General features: G+C 42.9%; 1 protein-coding gene across 13 annotated transcripts in view; it reads right to left on the bottom strand.

Annotated features, from left to right (window-relative positions):
- Positions 1-11,369, bottom strand: part of ZNF521 (zinc finger protein 521) — a 796,659-nt gene extending 785,290 nt beyond the window's left edge. For 3 of the 13 annotated variants that reach the window (XM_033933834.1, XM_033933829.1, XM_033933830.1), the window contains exon 1: positions 9,243-9,429. Coding sequence is in view for 8 of the 13 variants with exons in the window: in XM_033933829.1 (XP_033789720.1) it covers positions 9,243-9,402 (160 nt within the window). In the remaining 5 variants the exon portion in view is untranslated. Of the gene's footprint in view, positions 1-7,616; positions 7,666-9,242; positions 9,433-9,630; positions 9,763-10,424 lie in introns of those variants that run through there. The other 10 variants (XM_033933831.1, XM_033933833.1, XM_033933837.1 and 7 more) reach the window with 8 other exon arrangements.
- Between the last annotated feature and the right edge of the window lie 3,377 nt (positions 11,370-14,746).

The following is a 14,746-nucleotide window of genomic DNA, read 5'->3' as shown; positions in this document are numbered from 1 at the left end:
AGGAGGAGGAGGAAGTGATGTACAGTAGTCATGGTGAGGGGAGAAGGGAAGGAACCTCCTTAGTGGACAATAAGATTTATCCTGGATATAGGAGATTTTCATAAGCTTATATTGGTGAGACTAGTCAGGGTTGTGAGACAATGGTAATGTGTTCAAAATTGCCTGTGAGCTAGTGTTATAGGGTGAGGGAGAGAAGTAGCTTAGAAGAGTAGGCTTACCAGGGAGAGTCCTCGTGTAGAAAGGCATAGTTATATGAGCACCGAGCGAGGGTAAGAAGGCAAGATTTAAGAAAGGGTAAAAATAAAATTTGCTCGTGCCACAAAAAAGACAGGAAAGGAAGTGAGCTACAGACTTTTAAGCACCTTTTTAAAATGAGAATCAGGGCTCCAGGGGGGATTGGCTGGGAGTTAGTGGGCAGGTGACAGGCTTTGTGCTGAGCAGACTTCATAGAGCCAAGGGAAGATCTTGGGGAATTTGTAGAGATAGTATGAATGCATATGCAGATTAACAGAGAAACCAGGACAGCAAATACAATAAAGCAAAAGCGGGCATATGCAAGATTAACGGATCCGTTTTACAGGAGAGAAAGCATATACATTTACTAGGATAGAAAGTAAGGTAGATGAGAGTCCCCACAAGAAAACCAGGAAAGAAAGTGAGCTATAGATTTTTAAGCACCTTTTTAAAATGAGAATCAGGGCTCCAGGGGAAATGGCTGGGAGTTAGTGAGCAGGTGACAGGTTTTGAGCAGACTTCAGAGACTTCAGAGCCAGGGGAAGATCTTGGGGAATCAGGATAGATAATACAATGTCATTCAAGTCCATCGATGAAGCTGTCTTCTCCTAAAACACCATTCTCTCCTCTGTTCTACAGTACATATACTCATTCCTCCCATCTCACATCCTGTAAAATGCACCAAACCCCAGTCCTGGCTGACCTCCAACATCTGCTACCGGCGCTCCTATGCCCAATCTGCTTAAATCCCACACTTATGCTGACTTAATACACTTCAAATTCCTGCTGACATTCTTTCAGTCTGCCCTCTCACTTGTCAAACAAGAATACTATGCCCATTTAACTAAACCTCTTAGCTCTAACCCTCAACATCTCTTTCCTACACTCAGGCAGCGAAGATAGACAATCAAGTCTCCAACCTATTGACAACAACCCCAGATTACAAGATGTTCAGAAAGGAAATAAAAACTATACTCTTCAAGAAATCCCTTAATAAAGCTTAATTACATTAAGCTACAATTAAATCCCATGATAAAGCTTAACCCCCCTCTTACCATCCCCTCCCTAACCCCAGATCCTACTTTTCCCTCTCTTGGAAACCTTCTCTGATCTAACGTTGTAACCCTTCTTCCATAACTCTTTTTGTAATCCGCTTTGAACCGAAAGGTAATGGCGGAATAGAAATCTGTAATGTAATGTAAACTATCTACTCAAAGTGCCATCATCGCAAATCCCCCCAAAACTACGACTTGAGTTCTTCTATGACAAGGTTCAGAAAATTCACCTTGAGTTCTCAACCAGGTCGCCTTCCCCACACATCCTCCTTCCATTTGTCCCCTCTGCCAACCTTCCCTCAACCCCTGTCACATTTTCCAAAGTCACTGAAGAGGAAATTGCACTTCTCTCCTCCTCCAAACCCATTACCGGCTCCCCTGATCCAAATCTCACCAACCTACTCAGCACCATCTCTCCCACTGTCATCCCTCCTGTCACATCCTCAACCTATCTCTCTCCACTGCAACTGTTCCCAATGTCTTCAAACATGCCGCAGTTACACCTCTCCTCAAAAATCCCTCACTAGACCTCATGTGTCCCTCCAACTGTTACCTCATCTCCCTCCTTCCCTTCTTATCCAAGCTATCTGAACATGCTGTTCATTGCCATTGCCTAGACTTCCTTTCATCTCAAGCTATTCTTGACCCATTTCAATCAGGCTTTCACCCACTGAATTCCACAGAAACTGCTCTTGCTGAAGTCTCCAATGACTTGTTCCCAGCCAGATCCAAGGGCCTCTACTCTATCCTCATCCTTCTCTATCTATTTGCTGTTTTGACACTATAGATTACCCCCTCGCCACATTGTCCTCACTAGGATTCCAGGGTTCTGTTCTCTCCTGGTTTTCTACCTCTCTATCTCTCTCACTGCACTTTCAGTGTATGCTATGGTGGATCCTCCTCCGCTGCTTTCTCACTATCAATCAGTGTACCCCCCAAGGCTCTGTCCTTAGACCTCTCCTTTTCTTCCTCTATACCTGCTTCCTCAGTGCACTGATCTCCTCCCATGATTTTTAGTATCACCTCTATTCCGATGACTGCTAGAGCTTACCTCTCCACACCAGATCTCTCTATCCAAATCCAGGCCCATGTCTCAGCCTCCCTGTCTGACTCTGTTGCCTGAATGTCTCACCGCCACCTAAAACTGACTATGGCTATATGGCTAAGAGCAAGCTTCTTATCTTTCCACTTAAACCCCACCCCTTTCTCTATTTTTGTGGACAACACTCTCATCCTCCCTGTCTTATCTGCTCACATCCTCAGAGTCATCTTTTATACCTCTCTCCTTCTCTGCTCAGATCCAGTAAACCGCTAAAGCTTGTTGCTTTTTCCTCTATATTATTACCAAAATCTGACTTCTCTGGGCACACTACCAAAACCATTATCCACACTCTTATCACCTCTTGCTTAGATTGCTGCAACTTTCTTCTCTCAGGTCTTCTACTCAACCCTCTCTCTCCTCTTCAATAAGTCCACTATTCTGCTATACAACTTATATTTCGTGAGAGCCGCCATACTCACATTACCCCTCTCAAGTCACTTCATTGGCTCCCCATCCATTTCCAAATACAGTTCAAACTCCTCTTACTGACCTACAACTGCATTCATTCAGCAGCCACTCAATATCTTCCCTCTATACTCCCTCCCACAAACTCTGTTCATTGGTTAAGTCACTCCTATCTGTACACTTCTCCTCCACTGCCAACTCCGTTCCTTCTATCTTGCTGTGCCATATGCCTGAAACATCAAGCTCTATCTCTATCAGTATTCAAATCCAAGCTAAAAGCTCACTTTTTCAAGGCTGCTTTTAACTCCTAACTCCCACTCACAATAAGATATCTATGTCCATATTACCATTCTCTGTGAGAAACTCCCCAATCCCTACATATCCTTTTTGTCTATATTAGATTGTAAGCTCTTCTGAGCAGGTACCATCTATTACATGTTAAATTTGCATGTACAGTGCTCCCCTGGTCATTTGCGGTCGGCGATTCATGGTCCCAGTCATACACGGTATTTTCCGACCGGGCAGGAGAAGGCAGCCGGAGAGCCGGCTATTGAAGGAAATCACTCGCAGTATGCTCCGACCGCCTCTTCATGCACTAAAGTCGGGCCTCACCAATCAGGAGCTGCTTTGACATGCAGCTCCCGATTGGTGAGGCCTGACTTTAGTGCAGGAAGAGGCAGTCAGAGCATACCGTGAGCGATTTCCTTCACTAGCCGGCGCTCTGGCTGCCCTCTCCTGTTTGCCCCGCTAAAAACCGTATTTGCGGTTTTTTCAACATTCGCGGGGGTTCCTGGAATGGAACCCCCGTAAATATCGGGGAAGTACTGTACAGCGCTGCATATGCCTTTCAGTACTATAGAAATGATAAATAGTAGTAGTAGTGTGGAAGAGCTCAGTCAAAGCTTTGTGAATGGGTTGACTGGGCAAATAGGTACATTACAGCCATAAAAAAATTCTCTCTCTCTTGTTCTATAAAAAGAAGAAGTTGCAGAACAGGCCTTAAAGCTGGTTTAATTATTTTGCACTACAAGAGTCACAATGAGAATTTTAGTGATAGGAGCCATGTGAAGTGCCAAATTTCTATATTGAGAAACAGTGCCAAGTCAAGCAACAAAAAGTAGGGATGGAAAGATGCTCCCCCTCGGGATCTTAAGTTTCAATATTTATTCACATACATACGTACTATCTTCTTGGAGATCTGCATTCTTCTCATAACCAACCCCATCTTTTCACCACCGTCAGCACAAAAGCTACCTTGTCTAGGTTTCTCTTAACTTTAAACTAGTGGAGATGCTCTTTCAAGATAAACTTGTGGTGCATGCTAAAATCTAATTTGGATTTAGCTGATGCCTTTTCTATATTTTTAATGCAGTTTGCCTTGGACTACTAATGAAAAGTATTTCCCTGCCTTCAGCATGCTTACAATCTAACTGGAAGAGTTACTCATGTGCTAACACCATTAACAATTGCATCCATTTGCACACAATGCAGTAATGCACACTAGCTAGTAATGCATCAGTAGGATCTGAACCCTGGTTTCCTAGGTTCTCAGCCTGCTGTTCTTACTTTGTTTTGGGACATTATCCTTAGGCTGGTTTTCAAATCCAGTATTCTATATCCGTAGCATCGCCAGAACTAAAAAACTGAAATGCAGTGAAGTTAACTTTCTATTACTCTTACCAATGTATGTCAATCCAAACCTACATTTCTACAACAACAAAAGCGGCAAGTTCCCTCCCTTCTGTATCTACATAGTCCCTCAGCAAGAAATGCACAAGGCCACATTTAATTGAAATGGGATTAGAAAGTTGCATTTTTCCCAGTGGGACTAATTTTGACCTCTGACAGCACCACAGAAGCCAATGGAAAAATCCAAATACATCTGGGGGAAAGCATTTGCCAGAGGTTTGTCTTGCTTGCCAAGACATTCAGCATCTGAAATCATTCTCCACCATATTCTACTGAAGTAGTTCTTACAGAAAAATAAAAATTCCACTCATAAAATATAATTCTACCACTGCAAGAAGCTATATATCAGATATATTATATTTATGGAAGCAGTAATAAATTAGGAAGAAGGGTACAGGGAAAAAAGTGATACTCACGCAAAATCTAGTCTGGGATGCTTGCAATAATTATTTGATAGGTCCATAGTTCAAAAAAAAAAAAAAAATGTTGGCTGTATATTGAGTTGAAGTCAATAGATTTTTTTTTCTCCTTTAAAAAACTGAAAGACTTTTAAGCTTTAAAGAAAATAGGATATATTTATGTGGATCATAGGCAACCTAACATTCACCTTATTGGTGCAAAAATAGTTTTTAATCAACACTGGTAGATATACTTATTAATAAAACAAAATTTAGTGAATGAAGTACAGTGGCTCTGCTTCTCTTTAGTTCTACCGATTGTAGTGTATTTCACCACAAAGTTCCTGCAGACCAATTGTGGAGGTTTATGTCAAATAGATTACAATTAAATACCAACACTGAAAATAAAAGAAGCATGCACACACATCCTGTGAAATGGCATGGAATTGTACACACACCAGACTGCTGCTTCCATGAAACTGAATAGAAAACCAGGACAAGCAGACAATGGGCAGAAAAAGGTCTTTAGGAAAACAGTAACACAGTTACATCAAAATATACACAAAAAAAGTTACAGAAAAGAATCTAGAATGTGAAGCAACAACTAACAATAGTGGATTCTCCATGTATGGAACTTTTTCTAGGCTGCAGAAAGGAAGCCAAAACATAGACTTTGCAATTTTGCATTGATATTGAGAGGAGTCAGTGTAAAAGTCCATGCTAGAAGCTTAATGCTGCTACGTTCTATCATAATCATTAAACATCATTACTATTAATGAAAATATCTTCAGCAGGTTTTAAAGGGAAGTGAGTCTAATCTGAAAAGTCAGAAAAAGCCTGACTAGGAACACACCTAATCACAAGTTCCTTTGTGCTTCTGATTTTTCATATATTCACGTCCCTTTTTACAGCCTAACAGAAAGGCAGCTATCCACTCACACTGTCACCAGACTTTGAAGGCTATTGAAAATGCTACAGACTTCTCTGCCTTCATCCCTTTAAGATGTCAGTGCTGTTTAAGATCCTGAAATCAACCATGATCAAGCGTTTTTTTTGTTTTGTTTTTGAGTCCACGGGTACACTGTTTTTTGTTTATGCCAGAAAATTTACTTTCAGAGCTATAATTTTCCCAATAACTTTCATGATTTGTCCTATTCTACTTAAAAGCAAAAACTAGTTGAACATAAATATTAAAAAAAAAGTTTATCACATTTAAACTTCAAGTTTATCAGTAAGGATTTTTGACAACTACAAGAAAATTTGCCTAACACTTTAATCATCAGTGGCCCAGAGGTTGGTTCAATAAATTATTTCTTCTCATTTTGACTGTGTAAAGAAAATGAATTAGGGTTCAATTACTGATAGGACCGACTTCACTAGAAATTTGATTTTCTCCATCCTGCAACTTTCATCTGTTTGCTTCAAAACCATAAAACCTGTAAGGTGTGGAAATATTCATCCTTAGTTAAACCGAGAGAAAAAAAAACAAACACTAAAGTACCCGTACCAAAAATTACCATGCACACTTAAAAACCTTTTGTTTTGCACTGTGATCATTGAAAACAAGGTCAGAAAGCCAACAAAGAAAACCACGTCTATATCCGAGACTCAACTCAGTGGTCTTAGTATAATTTCAATCTTTCAGGTTTAGAAGAAGAAAAAAAAAGGCTAATAAAAACATAGTATAGAAGATACTACTTTTACATTGAATTACATGACTTAACTACTACTGTACTCTTGACTAACTTTCCTGAGTTAGATCACAGCTGTCACGATGTCAACAACACTTATTGTCATTCTGTCAGTTAAAAAGTTGTAAGCTATAAAAAAAATGTCAAAACAGAAGGGGAAAATCTGTTCATGTAAAAAATGGGGATAGGGTTGCATTTTACAGAAAACATTCCCACTCTTGCTTTCACAAACCATGCTACAGGAAAAAAAACCAACACTGAAAAGTATATTAGGGGAAAAAAACCCCAACAACAAAACAGCTGATTCTTTTGAAATTGGTTTAAGGGAAGCACAATATACAAGATAACACCTAAAACAAACAGGCTACTTTGCATGTGCTAGTGGATGCCAGTGACCAGATTTAGACATGCAACAAGGAGGGCAAAATTGAAAAGCATAAGTCAAGTTTCAGCTCAAGAAAAAAAAAAAAGCAATAAATTTGGCCAATATTGTGTTTTTAGTACAGAACATACAGTGATGAAATCCTCTGTATTTTATCAAATCACTGAAATTCTCCAACAATACGCTGTCATTCTTATATGCTGTATATACCTGTTTCACACAACCACTCCCACAAGGCATTCACCACTCCAGTTTAAAGCAATATACATATGCACAACCAATAATTCAGTTTAAGTATAAAAAAATTGTAAGACAACTAAATGGGTATAATCAGTCGTAACTTAATTTATTAGTGAGGGACAAAGTTAGCAAGCAATCAAAATAATGCTTAGGAAAAAAAAAAAAAAAAGACTACCTGCCATATGAGTTTGTACATTAGGCAAGAGTCACTCCATCACAAACAGTCAGTAAGAGCAGCAATAGTCCAAGACCTCTACGACTGAGTTGAAAAACTTGGGCCCAGCCATCATCACCCTAGAGATGGTTAAGGCCTTGTTCAAAAACCTCTTTTGAAGACTAGCTCAGATATCACAATCCCCCACTCCCCAAGCTGCAACAAGGAAACACAACAGAGTAATATATTCAATAAACCTTACTTACTCAGGGTGGGAATGGGAATACTGCTGCCTCCGAGGAGCAGGAAGAAGTCCTGAACCTCAGAGACGCTTGCTTTTAATTGATTTCCTGCCCCGAACCCACCTGACCACTTAGGGAAAGCTCTGATTAGGGGAGCCTTCCCACTGCTGTATTTTAATTTGTGCTTACCCAACTAGTTGAGACACCACAGGAGGAGACCACTCTGGTCCACCTATGCACCCCCTTTCAAACTCTCCAGTCTCCATCCCTTGACTGACCAGGTCACAGCAAGCAAAGCTTACTCAAGCCTGCCACAACTGCGAGGCCCAATTTTGGGGTGCTGCTCACCCACTTGTTAACTTTGGGCTTGTCACAAGGCGCTCACCCTTGAACTCCTAAATTATGCCTCCTTAAGCACTACCCTACATCACAGTTTGAAACTTTTACTTTTGAAAGTGGCCTTGCTGCAAATATGGTCATTTTATCTTTAATGTGATTTATTTCAAATAACTGACCTTGTGAAAGATTACCTGAGCACATCATAAGGATCCCTGATCTAATTTTAGTAAAAGGTTGAAGCTAGACCTTTCAATGAAAAAAATTAATGCATTTACATGCAAGAACTGTAAAATTTTAGAGGCTCTCTTAAATGCACAGCGCTAAATCATGTAGCCAGCATATTCTGGGTATCTAAGCTAGGAACTCACAGTCATACTACCACTTTATTATCAAGATGGATACCACTTAAAACAAACAGAAGTAACAAAATTAAAAGATCTTTTTTTTTCTAGAAGGGATAAGAGCAGGCAAATGGATAATTGCAATTACATGCTTAGTATTCAAAAAGATATAATTTTAAGTATCTCATTTTCCTTTCTGTGAAGGTTTTATAAACTTGAAAAGTATGCAAGTCACAGACATGACAGTTTAATGGAAAAAAAAGGATAGGCAACTAATTACTAAATTTGTGAGCAGCTGTCATTAAAAGGTTCACTGATCCACCACAGTAATTATTTTACTCTTTTCTCTGCAAGATATTTAAGTCACCCTTTATAAATCAATTGAAAATATTGCAAAGATGGGTTAGTCGGTAGTATGCTGAGAGGGGGGGGAGGCTTTTCCTATGGGTTTACTACAAAAAGCAAGTTTAAAAGGTCACTTTTTGCACAGGCTGTAGAACAGCAATACAATGATATATACAAATGTCATTTAAGCTGAAAAGAGAGACTCTATCGGACTCAGATGAATGCACTAGCTCCCTTCCCCTCCCCTTTGTTGAGTTTGGAGATGGGGGATTACAATGTAAATTCCTTAAGACAACTTCATTTTAGTAATCCATACAGCTCAAGCAATTTCTTCAACTCATTTTACTAGAATGATTTGAACCTATCGCATTCCATTTATCCAATGATTACATAGAGCATAATATGCATTCTAAATCTTAAATTTCTAACCTCCTTTAATTCAAGCGAAAAAAAGGCCAGCTCAGCCTGCAGTTTAATGCAGACAGGGGGGGGGGGGAGTTAAAATAAAAAGTTTTGGTCTAACACCAGATTGCTGAAAGCAACTTTACTGTGCGAGTCGAGGCTCTGACTGGCAAAGAAACGTAGCCCACGGTCAAGGCTCTTAAGTTAGCTGTTCCTCTCTCACCATTGTCTAGCCTTGCATTGTCCAGTAGTACTTTTCGAGGGGGTGGAGGAGGAGGTAACATTGACAATTTAAAAAAAAATGTATCAGAAAACTCCCTCATTAGGTAAGAGACGTCAAGCTTAATGATGGGAGCCTTTACGTGGCAAGTCGTGGAATCCATTTTAATTCCACCGCGACGTGCCCCCTCCCCCTCCTCTGACCCCACTCGAACGCTCCTGGCCGCAACCACCTCTTTAAACTCCCCCCGGGTTAAACCCTCACAGAAAACAGGAGAAAGAACGCCGTTGGCGCTGATTTTTTTTTTTTTTTTGCTTTTCTTTCCCCTCCCCCGTCAGATTCCCAGCCTAGGGTTTTTGTTTGCCTTTCTCCATTTCAGGTTTCTACACACCGCGAGCTTCCCGTTCCCCACGGCACCAGCGTAACCGCCGCCGCCGCTGCCCCCGCCCCTCCCACGCCGAGTCTCTCAGCCTGTGGCGGGCGCGGCGTCACGTGACTCGACGCTCCAAACTAACATTCCAGCACAGTTTCTTAAGCTCCAACTCCAGATAGATAACCCCCCATCCGGACTGCTCCAAGCAGCGGCGGCAGCCCCCAACAAGAACGGCAAATCGAGCATACGTCCACGTCCAACAACCAAAGTTTTCAATATTTCTGTCAAAAGTATACAACTTTAACTGCTTAGGAAAGGAGGGGGGCGGGAGGAATGGGGACCGGGTCGATTGAGGGTAGCGTATAAAGTAGTCACCCGCTACGAAATGTGCATCATTTTTGTTACAACCTTGACTGCTATCCTGCATGGGGCCACCTAATATGAAATGGGAGAAGGGGATTCCGATGGTTTGCTTTAAATTCCTCCATGTTGGTTAGTGCCCACGGCCATGCTTGGACAAATTTCAGTTAGCGTGTAACCTTATATCATTGTTGTTGTTAAAAGGGAGAAAACTAAAAAAAGAAAAACCATAAAACGTTTCTGCATTTCTTGAAGACACAATGTAGGTATAGGGAGGGGGACAAAAAAAACCCAAACTTTTCATTGTTCACGTTTCTCAGGTTTATTCGGATGCTTCCTTATCTCTTTAATTTGCTCGGTCTAGCTGATCTGAATAATAGGCTGGTGCTGGTTTACACTTTAGTTGAGTTATCGTGCACAAGCAAAAAGCAAGAGTCAATATATTTTCTTACCTTTCAGTGATCTTGGTTTAGCTTGCTTGCGGCGAGACATCCTAAAAGCAAAGAGCTGGAGTTGTTGAATTTCAGACCTGTAAAAGCTAACACTATTTACCGATGAGTTTCTATAAAATACACTCTGTTCCCTCCCTTTCCCTGGCAGCTGCTTGAGGGGTTTCTCTTTTTACGGGGAAAAAAAAAAAAACTTTGAAAAAAATGCAAATACTTTTATTAAAATGAAAACCCCCTTGTGTTAATTGCTTTTCGTCTTCTTCCTCCTAGAAATCTACATATTAACTGTACAACCGTAGTAAAAATATGCTGTTTCTTTTCTGTTGTAATTAAAAAAAACAAACAAAACAAAAGCACACTTTTGGTGTCTTGCTATATAACAAAGCGAGTCTGCTCTTTGGACAGTTGGCAAAGAATGCTTTAAAAATAAGTAAAAAAAAAAAAAAAATCAGCAATCACCCATCGAGTTGCACTTACAGTAACTAAAAAATGGGAAAAATGCACATTCCTCTAGGTAACAAAAGATTTAAATTAAAAAAAAATGTAAAAAATGAAATGCTCCCGCTTTGATTTTTGTTGTATGTGTTTTTCGTTGTTGGGGCTATTATAATAATTATTTTGGTTCTTTTCTCTTGCCGCTTGCTGGAGCCCCAGCTTTGGGAGCTGGATGTGCTTCTTTCTTGCTCTCTAAAGTCTACGCCTGGCTCGGCAAGAGCAGGAGAAGCTGTGCGCTGCTGTGTGCTCCCTCCTCAACACAAACCTGCAAGGTCTTGGACTGCGCTGTCGCTCCGGTAGTCCACATAATAATGGAAAATAGAAGCAAGGCCCCCAAAGCCATCAGGATGGCTCCAGAGGGGGCCCCTAACCCGCAGGGACTCGCTCTGTACGTAATCACTGAGGAAATCATTGTCAGCCTGCCTGCACTCACACACAGACAGAGGGGCATGATTAAAAGCCGAGAGGCCTCCGCCAAGATCTGGACTGGAGGAGACGAGCCTCAGGAGCTGGATCGGGAGCCGCTGTAGGAGAAACATGATAGAAAAAAAAGAGGTGGAAAAAAAAAAAGAAAAGAAAGCAAAAGGCAAGAGTAACAACAGCACCACCGAGATCGCCCTCCCCCCCCCCCCCCCACTTGCCTTCTTCCTTTGCTCCCTCCTACACACACGCACATACTCACCACCCCTGCAGCTAAACGTTATTAGAGCTACATCACTGCAAAGAGATCTCTTGCTCTCTCTTTCCTCCACCACCCCCCTTCATGAAATTAAAGCTGAGGCATCTGAGAGTGAAAAGGTCCCTCTTCTGGTAGGACTGACGAAAAAAGTCAAGTGTTCTCAGGAAGAAAAAGAAAAACACAAATTACATATCAATTTGCCTCCGATATGTGGTATGCTATTGTTTTGCATGTTGGTAGATGAACTTGAAGTAATGGAAGAAGTCTAATGCTTTAAATCAAAATAAAAGAAAATGTTCTGTGCTAAATTCAGTACTAATGCATGCCGTAAAACCGAGTGTTTCTTAAGCTGGAAGACATTGTTTCTGTACTTTGTTGATATTTTATTGTTGTTCTTTATTATTACACTTATTAGTTTTAATTTGCATGCAGAAAATAGTCCAAATGCTGTCTTAGTTCACTTAAATGCACAGGATAAGATGAACATAAAAAGGGCGATACTGGGTCAGTCCAATCATTCATCCATCCCAATGTTCTGTCTCTGTAGCTAGTCCAGGTCAATTGGAGGTACATAGCATTTTCTAACGGGGAGATCCATTCTATGCTGCAATATATTGAATCTGTCCTCCAGAAACCTGTCTGAAACTTTTTCAATTATGACACCTTTTAAGCAGTTTTTACAGTTTGCTTTCTTGCTCTGTGCAGTGTTTTCCGGGCTTCTGACTTTAGGCTGTAGCAATAAATACTGATAGAACACCCCAAGCAGGCAAGCAATTTAGTAAGTCGTCTTGGATAAACATTACTCTCCTTGCCTGCTTTGGATGCTCCACTTTGTCTCTGTGTATTTTCTATTACTAGTTAGAGCCCAAGAGCTTGTCTCGACAGGCATTAACTTGGGACTGGAAGGCCCACGTTGGTCGCTGGTCAGGATCAGCTGTAGGGTCTTTGCAGTGGGGGAGTAGGGAGAAGAGGGTGTAAGTCAGAGGCTGTGGTAGGCGCAGAAAAGGAAGGTGTGCAGGAGGGGGCACTAGTGGAAAGGCTTTTCAGCCATGTGAATTTTAAATCTATTGATGGGGGCAATGGGAGCGGGCGGCCCTGGGAGGGAAATAAGTTGGGACCTTGGGAGCTCAAAACCTGTTTCCTGTTCCTCGGAGGCAGCTTTTGTCTCGGCAGTGCCTTTTCTCCTTACCTGCATCAATGAACACGCCAGATTTGTCTGGAGCAGCGAAGAAGCATGCGAGGAGCTATCCTGGCAGGAAGGAAACTCAATCGATGAGGACACAGAACTAGATCAGGTGGGCTATCTAGCTTGGGGCCGACTTAGTCGCTGCTGCCGCAAAAGTCCAAGGCAGCAGCATAGTCACGCTCAAAACTGCAGAAGTAGTGAGAAAGTTGGAGCAGGAAGGGGGGAGCTTTGCAGGGAGGCAGCCATATACCGCCAGGTGCCACAGAGTCTTCAGCACTAGGTCAGTAAAGTGTAATAGGCCTTGCAGTTGTGTCTCGGTGCACACAGTTCTCCTGCAGCCCGTAGCTAAATGTCAGCCCCTGTGTGGTGATCCCGTGCTTGTAATGGGAGGTGCTGGTGATGGTAGCAGTTCCTCTGTATCGACCTTGGAGTTTCCGGCAGGGCGTGAGGGCTTTAGGGCTTCAATGACAACATCAGTCCCTGATTCCCTGATTTGGGCATGTGTGGGCTTCGCTGGGGACTCCCACATGGCCTTCCTTTGCCCCCTCCTTTCCCTTTTTTTACAAATGCCATATCGCTGGAGTGCAGTCATTCTGGGATTGGGTCCGTTAAGGGCTGGCCGGGTGTGCACATTCCTCCAGGGCCATCATGAGGGAGTGAAGTGTCAGTAACTGTTCATTTTCCTTCTGTTTTCTTGCAGGACTGGGACCCTGCCCTGTGGAGGAGCGGCACGGGAGTTCTACCAGTGAGGGGACAGTGTACCAGGTGGCGGAATTGCTGATTCCAGTAACGGTGGAAAGCAACATGAGGTAGAGTAGTGTGGCTACGGTGACAGTTAGCGACAGCGCCACTGATTTGGCAAGTGCAGGCATAGCTAGCCCATGTCAAGGGATATTATTATCTGGCAGAGGTTATTCTTGATGCTAGCTCATATTTGAGGGATGGCTCGCTGGGGGATTATGGGTTACTTTCAGTGTATGCAGATACGGTCTTTGACACTAATCAGAGTTTCAGCAGTCAGGCATGGTGTACCAATGTAGGGGCCTCAGGGATAAGATAGAGCAGAACCTACTTATGTTGTGGGGGACAGGATATCAATCGGTGACTTACGCACTTGGCTTCCACTTCAAATGGAGTTCCCCTAGGAGGAGCTGTGGCTAGGTGCTGTGGGAGCCAGTACCACTCGTTCCTTATAATTTCAGCAGGTGCAGGAGCTTGGGCTCCGGGGTGGGTGTGGACATGTATTGGCAGTTCAACAGGTCCACATGTCCATTCCCTGACTGCAGGTTCTGCATGTCGGCTCCTAGTGTGGGCAAGGTCGCTTGGCCCTCAAGCATCCTCAAAATAGGTCCCAGTGAGCCTGCACAGTCCAGAAACTGAGGTGGGTGTGGCTGGGGTGCCCACACCAGTTCAGATTGAAGTATCTTGGCCTTGGCTTCCGTTATGCGTCAATGCAGAGGCCACTTTCTGGCTCAAGTGTGGCTTTTGGGAGTGGGGTTTTGTTATCTGGTGACGTATGGCAGGTGTTCCATGGAAGGCCGTTTGCCCACTGGCTGTTCAATTGCTTGTGCCCACTTTGAGGTGTCAACACCTCCCTGCTTTGGGTGGCTGTTAGGGGGCGGGAAGGGATTCTCGAATGCAGTGTTCTAAACACGTGGTATGCGTACCCTTGGAGGTACATGGGCTGCCTGGCTGGCCTGGAACCTTCGCTCTGACGTCAGAATTGATGTCGTGGAGAAGACTTGTGAGCCTCTGCACATGCCATCATGGCCCGTCCCTGTGCAGAGTTGCTACTGGGTGTGTGTGTGGGGGGGGGGGTGAGCATGTCAGCAGGGTCAGCTTCGGGGGTGGGAGCTGGTGCCGTGGACAGGCAGATAGGGAGGCATCCCCACCGGTGGCTTCAGCTTCAGCGGGGGACAGGCAGGGATCCCCTTGTGGCTTCTGTGGATGTGTCAGCTTGAGGGG

This window comes from Geotrypetes seraphini, chromosome 2 (assembly GCF_902459505.1).
Source record: "Geotrypetes seraphini chromosome 2, aGeoSer1.1, whole genome shotgun sequence".
In the NCBI taxonomy this organism is placed as follows: domain Eukaryota; kingdom Metazoa; phylum Chordata; class Amphibia; order Gymnophiona; family Dermophiidae; genus Geotrypetes; species Geotrypetes seraphini.
This window is presented reverse-complemented; position numbering and strand designations above follow the sequence as displayed.